Source organism: Notothenia rossii, assembly GCF_949606895.1.
Source record: "Notothenia rossii genome assembly, chromosome: 5".
Lineage (NCBI taxonomy): Eukaryota > Metazoa > Chordata > Actinopteri > Perciformes > Nototheniidae > Notothenia > Notothenia rossii.
Genome location: NC_136903.1, coordinates 80557834 through 80579722, shown reverse-complemented (window position 1 = coordinate 80579722; position 21889 = coordinate 80557834). Strand labels below are relative to the sequence as shown.

Below are 21889 nucleotides of genomic sequence, written 5' to 3'. Positions count from 1 at the left end.
ATTGACCAAAATGTTGTATTATTCGTTTATGCTTGTACAGACAACTTTGGGTGAATGGAAGATAAGACTCCTGAGGTCGTCTGTCATAATAATATAGGCCTATATAATGTCCTTTAACCAGAGGTGGAAGAAGTAATCAGATCTTGTACTTGAGTAAAAGTAGAACTCCCAGGGTGTAATGTACATGTCCTGCAATCAAAATGTTTCTCAAGTAAAAGTACAACATTATTAGCATCAAAATGTAGCCTACTTACCAAACGTACGAAAAGAAAAAGTACTCGTGCATATTGGCCCATTTCAGAATATAATATATCATATTTTTGAATGTAATTATTAATTAATCAAAGCTGGTAAAGGTGCAGCCAACTTAAATTACTTTGTACACTGCAGGGTAGATGTTACATTTGACTCTGGGTGTAACTTAAGTCTTATTAAATTGTTGATTATATTTGACATCATTTATCCAATTCGGCAAAGTAACTAAAGTATTAAATACATGTAGTAAAAGTACACGATTTACCTCTTAATTGAAGTGGGGTAGAAGTAAAATCATTGAAGTATTAAGTCCCTCAAAATTGTATCTAAATGCAATACTTGAGTAGATCTACTTGGTTACTTTACACCACTGCATATAACTAATGCATTATGAAAATAACACATAAAACCATGGGCGTCACTCAGTTAGAAAAAGTGGTGGGGACGATTTCTCCAGATTTAACATCAGCATATAGAAGACAAAATAATATGTCCCACTCCAGGGTGTTGAACCTCAAGCACCTGCATGAAAAACCAATGCATAAACCGAGTCTAGACCAACAATGTGTCTTTGAAACAATGCCCAATTAAAGGTCTTGTTATGATGCGATTTGGATTGAATTTGTACCATTATGCACACAACGAGCATGCATGTATGGAGGACAGAACATGACAGGAGTAAAAACGCATAAATACAGGAAAAAACAAAACAAAAATAAATAAATGTGAAAAAAACCAGAAATAATAAATAAATACAGGAATAAATAAATACAAGACTAACTTGATAAAAATCTTTTTATAAAAAACATAAGAATTAAATACATGACTTTTAAAACAACATTTCTATATGAAAGTTGAAAAATATATTTTATTTTATATTTTTAAATGGGTACAAAGATATGATGCTTTATGAAAGAAACATAAACAAAGGCACAGAACTTTTTATGTTTAAAAAAAATGTATAAGTGAGTTTTCATGTTTTGAGAGATTTTTTGTCCTGGCCAGCCTAAAGGGCCCCCTACTCCAAGGGACATTTCTTTGTGCACGATTTTTTTTTTACAAAATTGGCCATTTCAAAAAGTGGTGGGGACATGTCCCCATCGTCCCCCATGCATAAAACCCACCATTTTATAAGGCTAACATCTAGTGAATAATGCTACCTATACCCCTATCCTACATTCCTCAGTCCCACAGGGGATCCTTTGAGTTTGGGAACCAGAGGACGCTGCTGCATTTATGGCCATTACGCCCTGCAGTACCACCTCTAAAACCATTGTGGGCGATAAAGCTCACCAACCTCCTCCAACTCAGGCCACGAAGAAGAAAACCGGCGCTGATTTTTGAACTCTTGAAAGAATGTTCAAACTTTATCAGACAGGTGTGGCTCTGCGGCTGGAGAGGGAATAAACCATTTAACATCGGACGTTTTTACATTATATGTCAGCCATACTCTCATAGAAACACAATCGCACAGGTAAGTGTCTTTTTTGTGTTTTGACCAACGTGACGATAGTTAGCTAAGTCAACACACTCTTGTTATGTTAATGTTAGCAGCCCTATAGCTTACTTACTGTTCATCAGCAGTAATGTTAACGTTTATCGAGCGAAGTGCATAGTTGTTTTGAATACAGTGCCGGTTATGTTATAGGCAGCGAACGCTTCGACATAAGTAGCTAACAACAACAATGTGTTTTTCTTTAGCACAGGGCTAGAGCTAATGTAGGAGTGTTTCACTTCTCATTTTTGAATCTTAAACTACTGAAATGTGAGTAACGTTAAATGGTTGACACAGCAACAACATAAATAGGTTAGCATTAACTGGAGTTATCATATGCCTGTTTCTTTCTACTCCCTAAGTAGCAGCAGAGAGACACGATGGAGTCTGTGGTGAACCTGAACAACCAGTTCCAGAGCCTCAGAGCCCAGGTGGAGAGCATGCATGAGGGCATTGAACCACGTAAGTTATTTCCACACTTTGTTTTGGTATTTGCCACCTCTGAAGAATGCTGTCATTGAAACACAATGGAGCCTAGTAAGGCTGGTCCGCTATAGCATGGTGCAAACTTTAGAAGGCTAGTATTTGGTGCAGTTGCAGTACTGTACGAAGAGCTTCTGCTTTAGTAAATAAAAGCGGCTAGACCCTCTACTACAGAGAGCTGTGGATACTGATGGTGCCTGACACAAAAGGGGGTTGAAATGGCTATTGGGGTGTTGTCATCATTTCCATTTCAATAGTCCATATAATGCCACTCATTTCCATTTGAAATAACAACAAATAAATGTCACTTTACAGCAGAATCCACTGTCTTTTGTCTTTTGGTGCTCTGCTTCGAGGTCATTTGCATATTTTCCACTGCAAACCAAATTGTTTTTTAGAGAGCTTGAACACATAACAGCAACAGAGGAAAAAAGTATATTGTGCATGACAGCAATACCACAATGTCCTTTTCTGTTGTGTTATTCAGAGTTCCTCCAGATGGCATCAAACTTTGAGGAGTGCCGGAAGAAGTGGCAGCGGTCAGGTGACGAGCTGGTTTCCACTAAGGAGGTGCTGGCTAAAACAGAGACGGAAAGGGGAGCCCTGGAGGTCAAACTGAAGCATGCCCGCAACCAAGTGGATGTGGAGATCCGCCGGCGGCAGAAAGCTGAGGCAATCTACGAGAAGCTGGTTTGTGCAACCACAATACTTATAATTCATATAACTATGTAATTGTTTATAGGAGAATTAGAAAAGGGAAAATCTTTAATCTTTTCTTCAGATAATGCCATCGGTGACCAGCTATGTAAAGCTCACCTTGCTGGTCACTGCATGCATATTTTAACTAATGGTTGTTTGTTGGAATAATGAACCTTTTTCTCTACATTAATTGGTTTCTTTTTAATTTCCTGTTTGTTTGTGGGTGTAACAGGAACGTCAGCTACAGCTGATCCGAGAGCTGCTGATATCAGAAAACAACGGTAACAGTGTCCACCTGAGTGAGGAGCAGCGCTCCGCCCTGGCCTTCCTCAGTTCCCACTCCCAGGCAGCACAGGCTGCTAAAGCCAACCTCAACTCCAGTCGAAGGTCAGTCCCTCCTCCTCTGGTTCTAAAACAGCCAGAGGAGCAGCATTAACAGTGCACTGTACCGACTCTCTCCATTTTCAAATCACGTCTCAAAACATATCTCTTCGCACTGGCATATCCACCCTGATCACATCACACGTCCTCTGTTTTTATTGATTGATTATATTGTCTTTTTTGTTTTGTGTACCTTGTACGGTGACCTTGAAAGGTGCCTTTTTATAAATAAAATGTATTAATATTATTATTAGGGATGCTCCGATCAATCGGCAGCCAATCGATATTGGCCGATATTCACTCTCTGCCGATCGATCGGTGCTCTCTATAAATGCCGATCGGGAGAGCCGATCACATGACGGAAAATACATGACACTTTTCTCTTTGCGCGGCAAAACAAGCTCGTCAAAATGACTTCACCAGTCTGGCAGTATTTGAAGGTGTCCGAAATGACAATAAAATAGCGGTATGCAACGCGTGTGAAGAGAGAGAGATTTCTCCCGTGTTATTATCCTAAGTTAATGTAAACTTGAATAATGTAATATATTTGAATGTAATAATTATGTTGGTTGTTGTTTGTGGAAGCGTCAGTGAATGAGCCCCATTAGCTGAGTTTTAAACATCACTTTAAATGGAAGATCCCCATAGCCCACACCCACTCGATCGGATCGGCGATCGGTATCAACCGATACTGATTCTGGCGATCGGCCCCGAAATTGGCGATCGGAGCATCCCTTATTATTATTATTATTATTATTATTATCCTCAGACAGTACTCATAGACAATATTAATGATGTTCATCTAACCTCAGTGCCTCATCCTTTCTTGAACTTTTACTTAAATGAAGTGTACTGTACTCCTGGACTTTTTTTTGTTCATCAATAAAATCTCTTAAGAATAATTTCTGACTTAAATCTATTTTACAGATTAACTACCATCGATGAATCAGCTTCTTTGCTGTCAGACATCAGCTACGACCAAACAGACGACTCTCTGGTACATTCACCCACTTTCTTGGATTGTTGACTTTAAGGATCAGTTAGTAAGACAACATTGTTGATTAAGTTATTTAACTAGCATGTTCTATCTGTCCTCTTTGCCTCTAGGACTGGGATTCCTCTGTGATGAAGACTGTGAGACTGAGAAAGCGCCAGAAACGAGTGAGTCATTTCCTTACTCCCATTTTGAATAACTGCCTCCTGCATGCATTAACGATGAAGTCATCTTGACAAAACCTTTTAAAACATGTTTCTACACATCAGCACAGCATTGTCTTGCTGTATAATTCTTATTTTCATCAGCCAATACATAAAAAGGTGTTTTTAAATGTTTATCTACATTTTAATCCACAGCGTTCCTCCAGAAAACTCTTAGAGGTTTCTCCACAGGCACTGAAGAAACCTCGCTCCTCTGGACGCACATCAGAAAGGGTACTGCTGACCCCTGCAGCTGAATGCACCATACAACACTAACACAAATAGCTTTTATTCTAAACAAACTCTTCTAATTTCCACCAGTTTGGTTTGACAGAGCATTAAACATATTTGATTTGTTTGTTTATTTTTTTATAATTCAGATGAATGAGTCTATAATTGCCAAAACCACCATCACTGTGCCGGTAAATGGCGGTGCTGTAGAAGCGGTCTCTACTATTGAAACCGTGCCGTACTGGACACGCAGCAGAAAGAGCGGTAAGAATATTTAAGATGTTTGTATTGACTTTATGGGACCTTTACAACACCTTTTGGAGACTTTACTAACATGAGATGTCGCCTACAGTTGCTCCAGCATGGGGAGACACAACCACTACTGACCAATCAGAGACGGCCAGTGAGGCTCCCAGCACAGCAGTCTCAGATTACACCGCCAAGCTCCGAACCCCCAGAACTAACAACAGAGGAGGAAAGAAGCACCAGTTCATCGGAAAAACCGTAAGCCTGTATACTTTTTGTGTCTTTATTAACAATAGTGTTAATTTTCTCAGCTATTTTTCAATTTAGTCTTAGTCCTGTGTCAAATGTCCTTGTTAGTTTCAGTCACCTTCATCCTGTTTTTATTTGGTCTAGTTTTAGTCGACTAAAAGTCTGAGCATTTTAGTCTACTTTTTGTTAATGAAAACTTTTAGTCATCAGATTATATTGAACATTTCAGTCAAACTAGTGTAGCCAAAAACAATAATTTGTCATTTGTGTTAAACTTATTTAATAACAAGATTATATCTTATCCTTATTTGATGAAAAAAGGATAAGATATAATGTTGTTATTAAATAAGTTTTAGCAAATTATTGGTTTGGTTAATTTGATGAAAACACAGGTCGAATGATGAAGAGTGCAGCTTTGCAGACTGCAGAGAGCATGTGGTCAGGTTTGTGGTGCTTTACCTGTGTTATGGCCACACTGCTTTCCTTCTGATAAAGCAATGCATTTTCTTTTTTTCTCCACCTCATTGTAGCAAAAATGGGCCCAAATATCGCCTCGTTTCTTTCTGCCAAGCAGTGGTGGGATCGTAAATGTACAGTCCAAATCCATTATTACCCGACGGGTCTGTACACTACTCGTCACTCACTCGGGCTGACGGGGACGGGGGGGCGATATTCGTTTAACGCGACCACTGCTCCCAAGCCCTGTTGTTGCCGTTTTGCTTTCTGTTAAATAAGGTTAGTTAGATCCGAGTCTTCCTGACAGGTCAGTGTTCCGCTGGCCCGGTGTAATTCAGACACACAACTGGTGCCAAGCCGCAGCACCGGAAATGGAACTGCTGGGGGAAAAAAACTGACTATCAGAGATGTAACGTTATCTTTGATAATATTTTGTTACGGCCCGACTCATAGGCTGCAACAAAGATGGGAGACCAGACAAGTAAAGTGTAACAAAAAGCATATTTATTTACAATACCACAAAAACTAAAGGTCTTCAAAGAAACCTAAACGTGGAAGTCAGTTGTCAGTAATGATTGTGTGTATGGGTGTGTGTGAAAATGTGCAGAAACAAAGACGCGGCCGTGTCCAATAGAAGAGTGAGAGTATGGGTTGGTGTTTGCCTTTTATGTAGACGGCCCAGTTGTGGCTCATCAGGTTGATCACCTGAAACACAAACAAGAGCCAGCCAGCAGAACACAAAGACAAAGACCTCTAGTGGAGTGGAGGGGGTCGTAACACTCTTCCTTTTTCGTCAACGAAAGTCAAGAGAGATTTTGGCAAAGTTTTATTTAGTAAACTACATTTTCGTCTCGTCATTTTTCAGTAGGCTGCATTTTCGTCTCGTCAGCGATATTGCATGTTGATATCGTTACAGTTATTGTTTACTGACGTCGGTGCCGTCTCGTCATCGTCTCGACTTAGTCATTGAAAAAAAGGTTGTTGACGAACATATTTCGTCATAGTTTTAGTCAACGAAATTAACACAAATGAACGGTACAAGCTTCTTTACCTTGTTTAAGTATCACTACTTGACGTATATACTCATCTTTGTCACTTTTCCCTCACTAAGGTGATCAAGTCTGAGGTGTGCGTACCATGTGGGAGAAAAACAAAGTTTGGGAAGATGTACCTGCGCTGCCAGGATTGTCGGCTTGTGGCCCACCCAGAGTGTCGTGACAGTTGCCCCCTGCCCTGTAGCCCCACAGCGGTCAGCACTCAGATCAAGAACACAGAGGTACATTAAACGCATGTTACACTATTTTTTTCCTATTTTCTAATGCATTATATTTAGATACATCGTATGTACTCTGTGTGCAGAGCACCCTGGCTGACTTTGCTCCAGCCTGCTCCCCGAAGATCCCAGCGTTGGTTATCTACTGCATTAAGGAGATAGAACACAGAGGCCTACACGAGGTGAGACGGACAATATTACAGTCCTTGTTTACTTGTCACCTCTGTGTTATGCTCTGATCCTTTTCCCCTCGCGCGATTACAATTCCTCTCTTAATTAGTAATCTCATTCAGCAGTACGGTATCACAGAAAGCCGGATAATGAGAGCTTGTTTCTTTTATCTCTTCCTTTGCCCCAGGTTGGCCTCTACAGAATCTCCGGCCAAGAGCGCCATGTGAAAGAGCTGAAGGAGAAGCTGATTAGAGGAAAGACTCTGCCTCCGCTTCACAAAGTGGAAGACATTAATGTCATCACAGGTGTCCTCAAAGACTTCCTTAGAAACCTCCCAGAGCCACTGCTCACCTTCCACCTCAACAAAGTCTTCATGGAAGCAGCCGGTGAGTTTCAGAGGCTTGTAGAAAGAAGACTGCTGTATCCCAGTGCTCTTGATTGGTCTGAATTTCTACATAATTGTATGCCTTTTTAAGTAAATGTTTCAATATTGATACTAAATGACTGGTGTTATTGATTTTGAAGAAATCCAGGATGATGGCAACAGTCTCGCCATGCTGTTCCAGGCCATCAGTGAGCTGCCACAGCCCAACCGAGACACTCTGGCCTGCCTGATGATCCATCTGCAGAAGTAATTTTCTCTACATTTTAGAAATACTTAACTGAGATGGGACGCATACGAAATGAAAACGAACCGAATACGATATCAAAAAAGTATTCCGTTCACACGAGACCGCTCGGGAGCGCTGGAGACGCTGTAGTACATATGACGGGCCTGTAAGTGGCGCTGAACTTTCGCCACAAAATACACCAAAAGCAGCGAAGAAGACCCCCGAGCATGGTTGCCATGGTTGCCCTTCTGTTTATGCCCTGCGGTGGATTTAGCAACATGTATTTCATGTAGTTCTCCATGTCCTCTTGTTGCTGATGGTTGTGGTAGAGGAGCTGTAGATTTTGTGCTAACATCTGTAGCATGGTCGAGCTATAGATTTTGCAGCATTGTCAGTAGCAGTATCTACTGACAGTAGCTACTGACCATGCTACAGCAGTGAGCAGGAGAGGTGGGGCTATGGCTTCATCGTTAGCAGGAGATTATCGTATAGGGCGTACACACGGAGCCGTTTGGCCCCCCAGAGCGTTCCGTTTGCAGATCTATCCACTAGGGCTGTCCCGAATACCATTTTTCGGGCTCCGGATATTCACACATTACCAAGAAGGAGTATGTGGGAGTTCCCCTCGACTCCATTGTCTCTGACGGTTAGAAAGAGATGCCAATCATCAAAATCGACCAAGGGGGGCCAGAGATATGGAAAATCCACCCAAATGACCCCAGAAGGGTTTCTTTTGCTAAATCTCTCTAAAAAGGTCAAATTTCACTTGTTTTGCATCAATCTTGATACAGGGTACTTATTATATGTTGTAGTTTGGATTCCTAAAGCTTTTAGTCTACCATCCCATCATTCAAGGGTGGTTTTCACTAAGTAATTATTAATTTTTTTGGACGGACACAATAATTTACATTTCTTTGATGTGTTCAATCTGAATTTACGATTATAAATGTAACCCTTTTAGAAGGGAAGATATGGTCATTTGTTCTGGGAATGTCATTTTCGAGCCTGAGACCTGAAAAACAGGCTCGGGGCTTAACAGGTTAGTGTAATTTGGCTTGGCTTCCTATTTATGGACATGCTTTTATTTTTGAAGGAGAGTTAGTGCAGTTGACAGGAAGGTGTGTTGCATTGGAAACAACGTAACGGAGATTAACGGAGAAAAGTAATATCTACATATAATGATGGAGAAAGTAAATGATAACGTGTATGGTTAAGTGTTAGCACCCCCCGAAGAGGCACAAGCTCTTACGTTGATATTGGAGATTTCAATAAATTCAATTTGGGAAAAAAACGGGAAAAAACGAATATCCGAATAACGAAATTGAAACCCGAATAGTACTCCAACGAACGGATATTCGGGTACAGCCCTACTATCCACCTTGGGACCCGTTATCGTTTGCGGCGTCCGTTTCCGCGTTTCCGTTACGGCCTCGTCTGAACGAACGGGCTATACAAAAGAGGAAAGTGTCGGATACAACCGTTTGCGTTCTCGTGTAAACGGCACCTTATAGTGTCTCAGGATTAAAAATGACCACAGTATGTTGATCATAGTGAGTTGCCATTAAAGGGATAATCTTGTTCTTTTTTCACAAGTGGCTTCAAAATGTTGTCCAGCTTGTTGTGGTGAAAAATGGGCCCTGTTTTATTATTTATTCAGGGGATCATATGATTTCTTTATTTAGTTTTTTACTAAAAAGGATGTTCACAAAACAACATTGTGGGGCAATACAAAATATATGTTCTTTAACTAAATGTAAGGTAAAATAATCTCAGTGATTCCAAGAGTCTAAAGCATATCTTGATGATTAACAATGTCGTTTTTTCGTCAAAGATTATGGTTCCATAGAATGTTCTTATTGTCTCTTGCAAAGTCCTAGCTCTGTAACCTCCTACATCTCTGCAGTACAGGTCATCTTTCATTTCAGTTAGGACTGACATTTCCCTTCACCCTTTTTTTCCCCCAAGGGTCTCCCAGTGTGTGGATACTAAGATGGATATGAACAACCTGGCCAGAGTGTTCGCCCCGACTCTTGTGGGCCATGCTGTTCCCGAACCAGAACCAATGACCATCCTGCATGACACAAGCAGACAACCAAGGGTAAAGTGAACGAGAGTAAAGAATAACTGCTCTGACTACATTACATGGGGGGCATGTGGCTAAGTGGATAGTGCGTTGGTGTTCGGATCAGGGGAGCACAGGTTCAAACCCCACTGCAGTCAGCATGTCGTTGTGTCCCTGGGCACATGTAATAATAATAATAATAATAATAATAATAATAATGAGACATCCACAGTCCACTGTTTATACAGCAGCACAATGGTGAAATATATGGATGTTTGTGTTTACTTCAAGATCAGTGTTATTATGTAGAAATGTTATTTTATGTGATTAAGAATGTTTGTGACTACACTTACTGGATTTACTTTGTCTTTCTAGGTTATGGAGCGCCTGTTCTCTATTCCAGCTGACTACTGGGGCCAGTTTGCTTATCCTGATTATACTGACATCGGCAGCTCTCACCAAACTGAAACTCCAGACCACCACCAAGGTAAATCATTGAAAAAGTGGATAGAAATAAGAAATTGTGTTCTATTTAATTTAAACGTTTTATGTTACACATTAAAGAGTAGAACACTTTATTTGAGCAGTTGTACTCATCATCTTTGGATGACAAATGATCTTCAATGTTTCTGCAGTGAGCATATTGGGACCATTGACCACTCCAGAGCACCAGATGATGGCCAAAACCCCCTCCTCCAGCTCGCTGTCCCAGCGCATGAAGCAGACCCTCTCCAGCACCACCATGTAAGCTCACTCCTTCTCTCTCACTCGGGTCTGTTAATGGATATCAGAGACAAAGTAGGGCTAGCTTTTTCAAATTTCACCTAGCCTAATCGAAGCAAGCCTGTAACCAATTACTTTGTTAATTATCATCTAGCTGCCTTTTTATTTTAAGTGAGAAAGTCCAAGTTGGTCATTCATTTGTCGACCTTGGATAACTAACTTTCTGATGTGAGGATGGTAAAAACTATGATTGGCACTAATATGACTATGAATGTACATTTTTTGCTGAAATGAATAGAACATTTGGAATCACACCATTACTTATTACATTTCTCCCCTCTCTGTTACAGGTAATTTACAGTTTTTATATTTCAAAGGGGCTTGTGAAACACATTTTAATTCCTTCCACATGAAATTTATATTTTACACATTTCACCTTGACCTGTACAAAAGAACATAACAAAATCTGACTGATAGTGGAATTCAATTTGGCAGCTTCAGTTTCAGGGTCCTGGTATTACCTTTGCTGCTTCTCTTGGACATTTTATTGAACTGAGCTATCGTTAATGTTATTAGTAGCACCAGTGCTTTCCCTACTATGACAAGTCAAAATGTCCTGGAGGTCTAATTTGGCATAAGTGAAAACACCTGTGTACTAAAAGTGCAGGGCCATCAATTGATTGGCTTGAATTATAAATAAAATGATCTTGTAATATTGGTATTAACTTTATATAAAAAAAAAATCGAGATAATGTTCACAATATTCCAAACTAAATTATTAATAGTCATTTAGCATTCTGCTTTAAATTAATGAATGCATGTACGGGACAAAATGTCGTATACATTTAATAATCCAAGGCATTGTGTTAACAGTTTGACACAGAGGTTTTAAAGATCTGGTTAAATGATTTACAGTCAGATTAAGCTCCAGTTTTAGACTGAACCTCAAAACATTTGTCTTCACATTGCGATTGTTAAAATGACTTTCACTAAGCTTGACATCTTAACCCACGTCCCCCTCATCTTTCAGATTTGGGAGCAAAAGCAAAGCGTCAGTTGCCAGTCATCGCCAGGGCAACTTCTTCGCCTCTCCACAGCTGAAGTAATGCTAAAGGAGAAAAAAAAACACCACCCATATTGTACTTCTGGGATGCCTACTGCAATAACTGAATATAGCCAATGTTCACATAATCATGTGGGAAAACTACTGTGTAATTTTTAGCATGTAACTCTTTTATAACAGACTTTATAACCAGATTTCTTCTTTGAAAAGATTCCTGCACAGCTATGTTTTTATATCTTTGATTACTAATGATTTATTTTTTATACCAAAACTGTGGGAGATCTATATGATTGTACGAGGTTTGAAGGCTTTGACCAAGCGACCGTTATCAACAATTCACAGATTGTGCTTTGTGTTTTACTCTTTGGTTTGATTTCCAAAGCTATGCATTCACTTGTGTGCGGCCATCTTTGAACCTGTGGTTGTAACCGCAGTGACGGGGGGGGCGGGGGCTCGAGCAAACGTGAAGAAAACAGTGGCATTGGATTAAGAGGAAAGACATTTTATTATTGGCCAGTGTCTCTTTGTGTATTGGCATTGGTTGTCATTGTCCTGGAACTGATATCCTTTTTTTGTTTTCTTGATTTTAACATTTTGTTTTATATTTATGTGATTGTGTCCTATGAAGTATAACAAACATGGCAATATATATACTTTACTGCAATGTTAACACTACTGCAATGTTAACACTGATACAGAATGGGAGTATTGTTGCATTTTGCACAGTCTGTGTAACAATCCGAGTAAATGTGTTTTCTACCTGGAAACACACGCCACAAGAGGCTGCTGTTGCACCACTTTTGATAGGCAAGCCCTAACCAATGATCTACTGTATATTATGCAAAAAAAAGTTAAGAGTTACTGACACTCATTACAACAGCAGATAATTGGAAAACTGTAAATTATTCAGTTGAGTCAACATTTTTCTCTCTCACAAACAGAGGTCTGAGATTACATCTGTGTGGTCATCACAAACTAAAATCTGGTGCTTCTTAAATGTTTTAATCTAAAAACTAATTTGCATGCGCTATCAGTATTTTAATCACTGTAGTTTTCTTACAGGAAGTGACACTTCCTCTGACTTGTTCCTAGCGTGCTGCTCTCACGGTCACGCTTCTTACAAGCTCCAGATTTCAGCGTGATGATGACATCCTTAATTAAGTATGAGTTATTTAGAAGAGAACTATTTATGTTGATGAAACCAGATTCACAGTATTCAGTCATTAAAACCAAATATAATCATGATTTGCCTAAAAAGGAAGAAGTTTGCAATGTTTGTGGTTGTACTCCAGTAATACTGCATGTTTTATACACTCTTGTACACTTTGATGCCATTATACGGTGTCTCTAATGTCATTTTTAGTAATAGATAGTTGAACTAATTCAGTAACTGTCACCAAAGATTTTGTGCAATGAATGTTAAACATGTCTTAGCTCAAATAAGATCACACAAAAGTTCACATCTGAGCTCAAAATAAAACATCAAACAACTGGTCCTTTTGTCTTGGCGTGTGTTCTTCATACATGTGCACCAATGAACTCTGCTTGAATGAGGCCCGCCTAGAGCATGTGAGGCATACATGTAGGCTTTGTTTTGCAATTAAATGAAAAAACACGTGAATATGGATTTGTGTTGTGGACCCTCATTACACAATATCAGGTTAACACAAGTGAGTAGGCCTATGCTGTTAATGCCTAATGCGTGCAGCCTTAAACCTATATGTTAACACTCATTTTCCTGGTGGAAATGTAATGTTTTTTTAAAATTTAAAATCATCTGAAGAAACAAAAGAGCAGCTTCAGTAATTCCAAAGCCGATGTGGCGCTGAATGATAATTCAATTTGGCTCATTGTTCCAATAGTCATTACAGCCATTTCCATAATCTATTGGGCTGAGTGGGCAGGCGATGAGGGCCAACATTATTATGAATTAAAGCAGGGATCATTTATACATCTTATAGTTATTCCATTAACACTTACTGTTGAGAGTGCTAAACCAGGCTGAACCCATTGACATACATTTTGTATGGCCTCATTCAATACAGTGCTTCAACAACACACAAGTCCCTTTGAGATCTGAGCCCAGCTGTTTGGGGGAGAAATGAAAATATGGTGTGCAGAGTTCATCCAAATGAGTTTGTTATCTCTCTCTCTCACACACACAAAGAGCTATGAACGCCTGCAGAGAAGACCCTCGGAATTTGTTTTTGAATTTCAAATCAGCATTAATAGTTCATTAGCCTGAAATAAGGTCTCCTGTGTGTCGATCTGTCCTCTCATCGGGGGATTGTGTGTTTATTTATGCTGTACGGTGCAGCATACGCTCGGCGGTTGTAGACATCAAACAGCTGGCTGTGTACAGTGTGTCTCTGCAGCTCCATATCCCAGCATGCCCCTGTGTGCAGTGATAGAGCTCCACTCTGCTGTGGGACCAACGAGGGCCAAATGAGTAACTAGTCCTATTAAGAGCTCTTAAATAAATTAAAATGTAAGCTGGTAAACACACAACAACAGCAGCAGCACTATTTAATTCCTCTATTTATAGAGTGACGCCAAAAAGAACCAGAAACAGAAGTATTGCCATCTCTGCAAGCCAAATACAATCTGTACATTATTCAATTCATAAGGTTTAGCGTAGTTATTGACTGATTGAAAATACAGTATGTGTCAAGCCCTCGCTGTGTAGCATGTAGTGGGCGTCTGCAGCTCCGCCTGCTCCAGGTCAATAATGTCGGCACCTCAAAGATGTCAACTCAATAACTGCCAGTCCAAATCCACCCGTCTAATCAATACGTTTGTTAGGGGAAAAAAAGCCATGTTAACCGGTAGACCAATGTTTCTCTCATGTCTTGCATATAACTTTTCCTGTATATGTATTTTGCTCCATGAAACACAGTGTTTTACATATTCTGTTACTTGCTGGGGTCATGTCTATGTTCCTACTGTGCCGTTGTTAAACCTTTTCACTATTATCAGGTTAGAGATCATGCAGATTTGCTTTTGAAATCACATCCAAATGTGCAGCGAGAAGAGGCAGTACATAAAATGAATATAGCAAAGTGTAATAGTTCAAATGTATGAACATGAGGACCAATATACTGCTTCTTTAGCAGGCTAAGCATGTGCTTGAAAAGTGCTCCTCCAGATTTGTTTCTGACACTGTTTTCAGTGAATTATTTGTCAGATTGTGTGATCAATATGCTTTCCATTTGGTGACTAAAACATACAACACTGAAATATCCTGTGCGTTTTGCGCTAGGCCTATAATAGCCCTTAAAACAAGACAAGAGTCATTGTCCAATCTACACCCACCTAAAGCCAGGGAGTTTTTTTTTTAACTGCAAATAATTGCACGGCTAGTTGGCTTTCAATGCTCCTGCTCTCATCTCTTCTTCCCCTCTATATTATTTCTCCCCTTTCCACCCCTCCTTTGAATCGAACTGCCGTCTTAGCCGGCTACCATGCATGGTCGATACCTTGTTACCACAGAGAAATCAATTATCTCGACCAAGCAGCAGGGGAAAGAGGCAATAATGAAAGAATGCTCCTCGTTCCCAGACGATGGCCATGGTCATTAAATATGAATTTATCATTGGCCGAGGAGATTTATGGAGAGAGATGTGGGCCCGAGTTCACGCTCTCTTTACAGCACGAGTTCAAAGTCTGGCTACAAATTAATGCAAACTAAATGGGTAAAAGCTGTTAGCTTCATGATGTTATAAAGCGTAAGCAGGGACTTGATTATTTCAGTCATCTTGGAAGAAATGAGACAAAGATGTGTCATTAAACTGTCCTCTAAATACCCACACAACATAGATGACATGTCTTCCTGTTCCGATGACACAGCTCTCAACAAAATGCCTCCGAGGGGGTTATACAATATTACATGTATACTATTGTGTATACTGAGTCCATGGGATGCCACCAGGGCAGGCTCTTTTCAATCTGATGTCTGAGCACCACTCAGTGGAGTGACAGTGGAGATGGCAGAGATGGCTGACAGGTAAAGGTGGGCATGCCAACCATACGTGCCCGTTTGGGTCTGTAACGAGCTGTTTTGACGACTTGTCTGACAGCTGCCGCTAGAAATAGAAGTAAAAAAACACACACCACTACCATCACCACAGCCGGCAAAAAGAAGAAGAGCAAATGAAAGAGAAAGAAAGAGGGAGGAGGAAGGAAAATGTGTAATCCGGGCTTGCTCTAAAGGCAGCCATAAATTCCCTTTTAATGGGGCACCACAAGCAGTAGCAGGCACTCAGCAGTCTGTTGTGTTTGATGCCAAATTGTGCAGAATAAACAGATTTGCTGTGCAGCTGGTCCAAACACATACTTTATCTCTGTCTCTCTTCTCATCCCCCACCACAAACACACCATCTCCTAATTCCCCAACTCCCTGCTCATCTCTCACCCACCCAACCCCCCCCTCCCTTGGACATACCAGAATTAGACAAATCGTCACTAAAAGATGGCAAGTGCTTTGATTTCTATTCTTCCACTTAACTGAGTACTCATCTCCAGCTGTCCTACACAAGGCCAAGATAGAGTATTTCTTTTAATAGGGAAAAGAGTGAGCTGCATGTCACTAATGAGAAACAACACGCCACATCTGGAGCATTTCCTCACAAGGATAATGGGCTTATTTGGTCATCCTGTACAAGAAAAAAACCGCCACACATGTCTGAAGCCTCTGTACGCAGAACACTGTTGGTTGATGTAATGCAAAAAAAGCTAATGGTGGTCTTCGTGAATCTTAATGTAACACCCAGACGGTAAACTTCGTCCTGTTTGGCGCACAATTGCTTGTACACATTTTGTGGAAATCCATTTAATAGTTATTTTGGCCTAGCTTTGCAAAAAATATTTACTGAAGAATAGAGATCATCATGGTGTCACTGCCAGAATAGTGGCACCATGGCCTGTTTGGCATCATTGGAGGCACTAGTGGACCCATCCACACGTGCAAACGCACACACACACACACACACACACACACACACACACACACACACACACACACACACACACACACACACACACACACACACACACACACACACACACACACACACACACACACACACACACACACACACACACACACACACACACACACACACACACACACACACACACACACCATTGACTGCTGCCATTGCTTCGATGATTTATGTATAGTTTTCAAAAGCCGAACACTCACATGCCGATACACACACGCTCACACATGAAATACCTGTATGCATGCAGCTGGGTGTTTGTGTGTGTGCCCTCCTGCACGAGTGCATCTGAATGCATGTAATTGATTGTGAATGTGTGTGCACGGGTGCATGATATGGAATAGTGTGAGAGGGGCTCTGGGCATGAATGGCTGAGTGTGGGCAGCAACCATGTGTGCAAGTGTTTTGTGTGTGTGTGTGTGTGTGTGTGTGTGTGTGTGTGTGTGTGTGTGTGTGTGTGTGTGTGTGTGTGTGTGTGTGTGTGTGTGTGTGTGTGTGTGTGTGTGTGTGTGTGTGTGTGTGTGTGTGTGTGTGTGTGCGTGTGTGTGTGTGTGTGCTTGTGCGGCCCTCTGCCTCAGAGTTTGGGATTGTTTTTTTCTGCATGGATGGACTCAGCTATTAAACACTGTATACATACCATATAGGATATACGTAAACCACACAGCCCCACATCTCATCTCTTCTGTCGTCTCTTTTCATGAACTTCACTTGTAGCGTACCACCGGAACGACCCATTGGTTTTGTCAATTTGGCTCATGTTGAACCTTAGCAGCATTGGTGAAGCATCATTAGAACTGGTGTTAATAATCTGGGGCTGATCTCATAATGGTTCCCACAGCAAAAAGGCAATAGGCACCCTTAAACAAGCATTATCTAAACACCTTACATCTAAATAAAAAGGCCTCAGGTCATGCTACACACCTAGATCGTTTGCAGTATTTAATCAGTTAAAACAAAATGTTTCAACATTCAAACTTGTCATAAAAGTCCCATAAAAATATATAAATCTGAGAAAATTAACCACATTTTTCCTGTGGGATTTTCTCGACGCCACTAGAATGCACTGTTGCTCCCTATAATCCACTTTGGTGTCATGAAGCAGCTCATCTCCAGCCGAACACACCCATTAATATCACCCATCTCCACAACTCTATCATGTACCCGGTGGTTGCTAGGATTTGAGAGTGCTATAAAGTATATATATAGTATTTATATCATTTGCCCCTTTGAAGCTTTAATTTGATATAAAAGGTGATTACGCTGTCTTCTCAGGCGACAGGTATTAACATCTTCTTCGCTTGGATTTCACCTCAAGGGAAAACATTAAATTGGGTAGATCAGAGTTCATACATAAATGAAAGCTGAACAGGGACCAGCATATGTTGGAGCCTTATCGCACATTTAATTCACACAATCGTGATTTCATCTCAACTGTAAGGTCGACAGCCGTTTTACAAACTTATGCATTCTCCTTCTATCACACCCTCCATGCGTAACTTGATACCTGTCACTAAATGTTCCTCAGCCAGCTGCGGCTATTAATTTAAAGGCTTAAACAAAAATAAAAACACTCCATTATTTATTGTCATAACGTTAGTGTGAAACAAGTGCGTTCTCATAAAGTACGCCACACTAAATATAACCCACCAATTATACATTCGAATCTAACACCTGTTGTTTTTATATTAGCAATCAACACTTTAGGAATATAAAGTCAAAGCTGGGCTCTATTTTTACACGTTCAAGTTAATGAATGCAATCACCATTAATCCATATTTTAAGCAAGCAATGGAGCAAGCATGTCAGGTCTGCTGGTTCACAGAGCGCTTCTTCTCCTCAGTGTCAGTGGCAATATGATCAAATGAATACAAAGACAGAATGCACTCTACTGTCAATACAACTAATACAAACATACAGCATCAACTTTCAATAGGCTTTTTTAAATTATAAGATTTCACTGACCTAGATTAAGACCTTTTATAAATTGGTTCCCTTTTCAGTTTTTTACAATTTGGAAGTGCACACTGGCTTTGAATGATTTCTATAAAAATGCCGTAAACCAAACCTCTAATTAGTTTCGGTACACAGTGAAAGATGAGTGATTAAATGTGGGTACAGTAATTCGTCTCTTATTTTAAGCTGGTGACTCATTATGAGACCTAACTCTTGGCTATATTTTCTAAAAAAAACTTCTAACTTCCTTTTTTCTAAATAAGGGAGAAAACCACATTACTGAGTAATCACATATCGGACGGTATATAATCCCTTGGCACTGTCAGAGGAGCGGTGATTTGAAGTCCCAAAGCTTCACTCAGTGGTTGACCATGGCGCAGGAGTTGGAGCTTTCTGAATGCAATACCATACAGCATGATCTTCAGGGGACTGAAAAAGACAGCAGTGCCTATGAGCCGGCAGGTAGGAGCACAGTCAATTAAGAATCATTTATCATTGGATAAGAGATTCATTTCGAATCAGCATTGTTTAATAGGGCCTAATGATTGTTTATTGTGTTTTCTCTAAAAAAAAAGATCACTAACTACCCTACCGTTTTGATGAACTTTATATAAAAATGGCGAAACCTCAGCAAACAATAATCAGATGTGTCGCTTAAATCATGATGGTGGTGGTCAATATTTGGTGATCAATATTTAAAGAGAGTTGTATAAAAATGTAATGCTCTCGAATTACAGAGTGACTAAAGTGTGTGTGTGTGTGTGTGTGTGTGTGTGTGTGTGTGTGTGTGTGTGTGTGTGTGTGTGTGTGTGTGTGTGTGTGTGTGTGTGTGTGTGTGTGTGTGGGTGGGTGGGTGTGGGTGTGGGTGTGGGTGTGTGTGTGTGTTGGTTCGACGCCAACAGAAAGGAGACTTCTCAGAATTGGTATCCTAACTTTAGCCGTGCTGTGTATCCTACAAGCCACTCTCAACCTCTCCCTGGGCCTCGCCTGTAAGTTATGGACAACTACATTGAGTCAAATGCAATTTATGTCACAACACAAGATTTAGCAATCATGCAATTTCTGTTTTCCTCTTTCAGTGTATTCAAAAGAAGACACAGATCAGATTCCCTTCAACAGCTCCATGATAGCAGACGTGTGCCAGATTGACCAAACTCAACTGCATTCAAAGAACAAGTTATATTCCTGCTACAAGAAACTGCTCGGAGAACTTCTCAAGAAGAAACAGGCCAGAGAGAGAAACACATTCAGCGACGAGGGTTCTGGAATGACTACAAACACAACTACAGCTGACTATGATGACCTTGGGTTTGGAGTAGGGTTGCAAATTTCCGGGTATTTTCAAAGATGGAAACTTTCCGAGGGAATTAACGGGAATTAACGGGAATAAACGGGAATTTATGGGAATAAACTGGGAATTTTAAAAATTGAAGGTTGGCCCTTCATAGGGAACTTAAATATAGTTGGGGAAAGTATATTTTAGCATAATCTTGACTAAAACAAACAGATGCCATTCAAGTACACTTGAATATCCATGCCATAGCACACTGCTAACTGCATGGCTATTGAGACCACACAAAGGTTCGCAACAGGCTCAAAAATGTGAGAGTGGAAAAACTGGTTGGCATTCGGGCAAACCTAAGGCTCTCTGAGCCTGACACAGAGCCATCCTCAACAAGGCTGGACAGTGACACTGAAGAGGAAGACTCAGAGTGTGATATTGATGAGGCCCAGGAAGAGCCCATTGACTGAAAGGGTTTAGCAAAAATGCAGAGGATTGCTTGAAGGAAGATTTGCATGTTTAATGGGACTTTTTGGAGGGAGAAGGGCTCTTTTCATTTAACATTTTGAATGGGACTTTGTGGGGATCTTTGGATGGGGGGTGCATTTTTGTTTATTTTTTAATGAGTGGGGTTGGGGGGGTTGAGTCAACATTCCTGTTTTCGTTCTTCAATGAAAAAAGTAATTGTTCAATAAAATAATTAAAACTTGTAAAACTTCTACTTATAAAAAAAAAATAAAGAAAATATGTTGAAATGTCATGTTTTTTGTTTAATTTTGCATCAAATATTTCCAAAATTCCCCAGCTTAACTTCCCATGGAAACTTTCCGGAAATGTACTGGAAATGTTCCACCCCTTTGCAACCCAGTCAGGAACCTTCAATGGTTATTGATGTTGTTACACTTGAGGTCCAGTGCAGAAGTCTTAATATAGACCTCAGTGGAAACCTCTTATATGGATCAAAATGCTTGAGACTGAGTCATTACTATACAAATGCTGTTTAAATAATTTGCTTAGATTAAACAAGTAGGCTTTGATAGCTCATCTTTTTTAAAATCTTTTATAAAGAAAAGCACTAAAACAACCAGCAAGCTGTGACTTACAACCTAATGCACTACTGAAGTTATTATTTGCAAGAGCACTTTTTTAGGCTAAAGTCTTATTATATTTTGAATAACAGTTATATGTTATATGCATTAAGTAGTCAACTATATTATTGTGTCTTTGAATCATATATATACGGTATTGAAACAGCTGTATTTTGAAACATTTAATCTAACCAAGAACGCGATAACTAGCAGTCACAACTCCTCAATGTAAATCTAAACTACTATGTGAATAAAAATATGTTTTATACTCAAAAGTTGTTATTGAAATTCAAGTTAAGTTAAGTTACATGCCACTTCATGAGCCTGCTATCCCTCCGTAGCCCTACAGTACATGAGTTGTGAATTCCTGGTTTAAGACCCCGGCTTTGAAACTGCTACAGTAAATGTTTTTAAATTTACGATGGATAACTGTGAATGTTAAAGAGGTCCTTTTCACTCAATATTGATATGTATTGATACCTCAATCCTTTGACCAGAATAGTAGCAACTAAAAAGTCAGAAATGTTCCTCACAAGTTGGTGGAGACCAAATCAAAGCTAAAAGGATTGTTAATATTAAACATATACGTAGGTGGAAACGAACACATCTTAACGTGAATGCTTAATGCTTATGCTTCAATCCCTGCTCTATGTGTAAAGTCATCCATAGTTCCTGGCTGCTGTCACATATTTTTCTACAGAGGAGAGAAGCGAAAATGACAAAACAATGCTTAAGATATATCCTTGTGGGGGACTGGACTCTCTCAACGTCTTCTCAATTCTGGTTAACCGCCCGTCTGGCCCGGTAGAACAGTGTCTGTTACACAACCAGCATTGGGGATAAACTAGTCACATGAAATGTCATTACAAAGTAAAAAAATACTTAATTATTATTATTATCTACTATTATTAAGTGGATAAATCCCAATATATTATTTTTGGTAAAAAAGCTAAACTGTAGAATGTGATCTCTCT

The 21889-nt window shown here is 40.0% G+C and overlaps 1 protein-coding gene and 1 long non-coding RNA gene across 4 annotated transcripts; both read left to right on the top strand.

Annotated features, from left to right (window-relative positions):
• Positions 1–1568: 1568 nt before the first annotated feature.
• On the top strand, positions 1569–13090 carry LOC307040061 (rac GTPase-activating protein 1-like). 3 transcript variants are annotated; one of them, XM_079682594.1, is made up of 18 exons: positions 1676–1729; positions 1957–2020; positions 2116–2212; positions 2721–2923; positions 3165–3319; positions 4241–4310; positions 4421–4474; positions 4667–4744; positions 4891–5005; positions 5094–5245; positions 6804–6968; positions 7052–7147; positions 7324–7522; positions 7662–7767; positions 9713–9845; positions 10185–10296; positions 10445–10553; positions 11563–13090. In XM_079682594.1, exons 3-18 carry the CDS (start codon positions 2131–2133, stop codon positions 11636–11638), a joined length of 1905 nt encoding a protein of 634 aa, XP_079538720.1. In that variant the 5' UTR covers positions 1676–1729; positions 1957–2020; positions 2116–2130; the 3' UTR covers positions 11639–13090. The 3 variants fall into 3 exon arrangements, with proteins under 3 accessions (XP_079538719.1, XP_079538718.1, XP_079538720.1); XM_079682593.1 differs by lacking the exon at positions 1957–2020 and having other exon boundaries at positions 1569–1729; XM_079682592.1 differs by lacking the exon at positions 1957–2020 and having other exon boundaries at positions 1569–1729; positions 2113–2212.
• Positions 13091–18885: 5795 nt separating this feature from the next.
• On the top strand, positions 18886–20456 carry LOC307041571. Its single transcript, XR_013808795.1, has 3 exons — positions 18886–19007; positions 19448–19534; positions 19625–20456. It is a non-coding gene; the product is annotated as an uncharacterized lncRNA (long non-coding RNA).
• Positions 20457–21889: the final 1433 nt, after the last annotated feature.

Bases quoted from the DNA above. Each gene is read 5' to 3' on its own strand.
- LOC307040061 (XM_079682593.1), top strand. From the start codon at position 2,131: ATGGAGTCTGTGGTGAACCTGAACAACCAGTTCCAGAGCCTCAGAGCC. The intron at 4,745-4,890 runs GTACTGCTGACC...TTTATAATTCAG, and splicing joins CTGGACGCACATCAGAAAGG to ATGAATGAGTCTATAATTGC. The intron at 10,554-11,562 runs GTAAGCTCACTC...CTCATCTTTCAG, and splicing joins ACCCTCTCCAGCACCACCAT to ATTTGGGAGCAAAAGCAAAG.